This window comes from Chiloscyllium plagiosum, unplaced genomic scaffold (genome assembly GCF_004010195.1).
Source record: "Chiloscyllium plagiosum isolate BGI_BamShark_2017 unplaced genomic scaffold, ASM401019v2 scaf_6493, whole genome shotgun sequence".
NCBI lineage: Eukaryota > Metazoa > Chordata > Chondrichthyes > Orectolobiformes > Hemiscylliidae > Chiloscyllium > Chiloscyllium plagiosum.
In genome coordinates, this window is record NW_025212043.1 from 1 (window position 1) to 1,455 (window position 1,455).

The following is a 1,455-nucleotide window of genomic DNA, read 5'->3' on the forward strand; positions in this document are numbered from 1 at the left end:
GAAAAACATATAAAGCAACAGTACCGCTCAATTTCCTTCTCATTCCCTTCCCTCCGAAATCTCTCGATATATTCTTTGCTGTAACGTTCTTGAGTGTGACACTGCTCTTCAAATATTTTAATTGTTTCATTAAAAGCTTCAATTGCAGTTCTTTTCATTTGTATTTCCTGTAGGAGACAGATAGGTTTTACCTTTAAGTGACAGGTTTACAAGCTATATTTCATAAATATTTCAATTAGATTTTGCACTAAAATTTCCATTTTTCAACTGCAATATGTAAAACATGGAATTTCTGTGTTCTATCGTAAAACTACAGTTTAGAATCAATAAACATCAGAAATGGATGCAATATTCTTTTATGAATGTTACTTGGTACTCAATGGTGACCCTGGAGTACACTCAAATGCATTGCAAAATTCAATTTTGCAACTCTTTCTCAAAAATGAAGTGATTTAGATCCTAACAGTCATTGAATCATGGTTCCTATGGTTTTGGTCAGAAGTTCTGTATGGGCCTTTACCTCCATAGCAAGTAAACACCTCAATTGAAATGAAGTTCACATGTTCTAGAACCAAGCAGCTCAATCCATCTCACAGACGAATGACAATCTGGTTACCGATCTGCCCCTTTTCAAAGTCATATTGAACTGACGACATTAAATGTCACAAATTATGGCATTAAAACCCATGTATTAAACAAGGAGAAAGGGAATTTATTTGCCACATTCTAGCGTTTTTTAAATTCAAGCTTACAGTATAAACAGGTGTAGAGTTCACAGTAATGCAAATTTTCGATAGTAGCATAGAGAGTTAAGAGAATCAGCATTGGAAAAAGGGAATGGTCGGAACCTAATGTACAGGTTTATATAAAGTCATTTTCTTGCAATTGATAAGAAAGCTGTATCGCAATGCAACAATTTTAGGACAAAGACAATATTGTGCACTAAAATTCTCCATGCCCATTGTTGATATCTGCAAAGTCACAGAGCAATATGAACTGAGGCTACAATGCTCCATAAAAAAAACGAATGGGATTTTGGGTCAGTTATGATATAAGGAGAAAGTGAGAACCGCAGATGCTGGATCTTCGTCGGATATGTGGAACAGTCCATCTTCCGCAGCTACACTGGCACCACACCCCACCTTTTCCTCCGCTACATCGATGATTATATTGGTGCTCGTGCTCCCACAAGGAGGTTGAACAGTTCATCCACTTTACTTACACCTTCCACCCCGACCTCAAATTTACCTGGACCGTCTCAGACTCCTCCCTCCCCTTCCTCGACCTCTCCATTTCTATCTCGGGCGGCCAACTCAACACAGACATTTACTACAAACCGACCGACTCACACAGCTACCTAGACTACACCTCCTCCCACCCTGCCCCTGTAAAAACGCCATCCCATATTCCCAATTCCTTCGCCTTTGCCGCATCTGCTCCCAGGAGGACCAATTC

General features: G+C 39.4%; 1 protein-coding gene across 1 annotated transcript in view; it reads right to left on the minus strand.

Moving 5' to 3' along the window:
• Positions 1 to 24: 24 nt before the first annotated feature.
• Positions 25 to 1,455, minus strand: part of LOC122547273 (phosphatidylinositol 3-kinase regulatory subunit gamma) — a gene marked incomplete at its 3' end in the record, with an annotated part of 11,156 nt that continues 9,725 nt past the window's right edge. The window contains exon 5 of the mRNA XM_043685912.1: positions 25 to 167. Coding sequence (XP_043541847.1) covers positions 25 to 167 — 143 coding nt within the window. The remainder of the gene's footprint in view (positions 168 to 1,455) is intronic.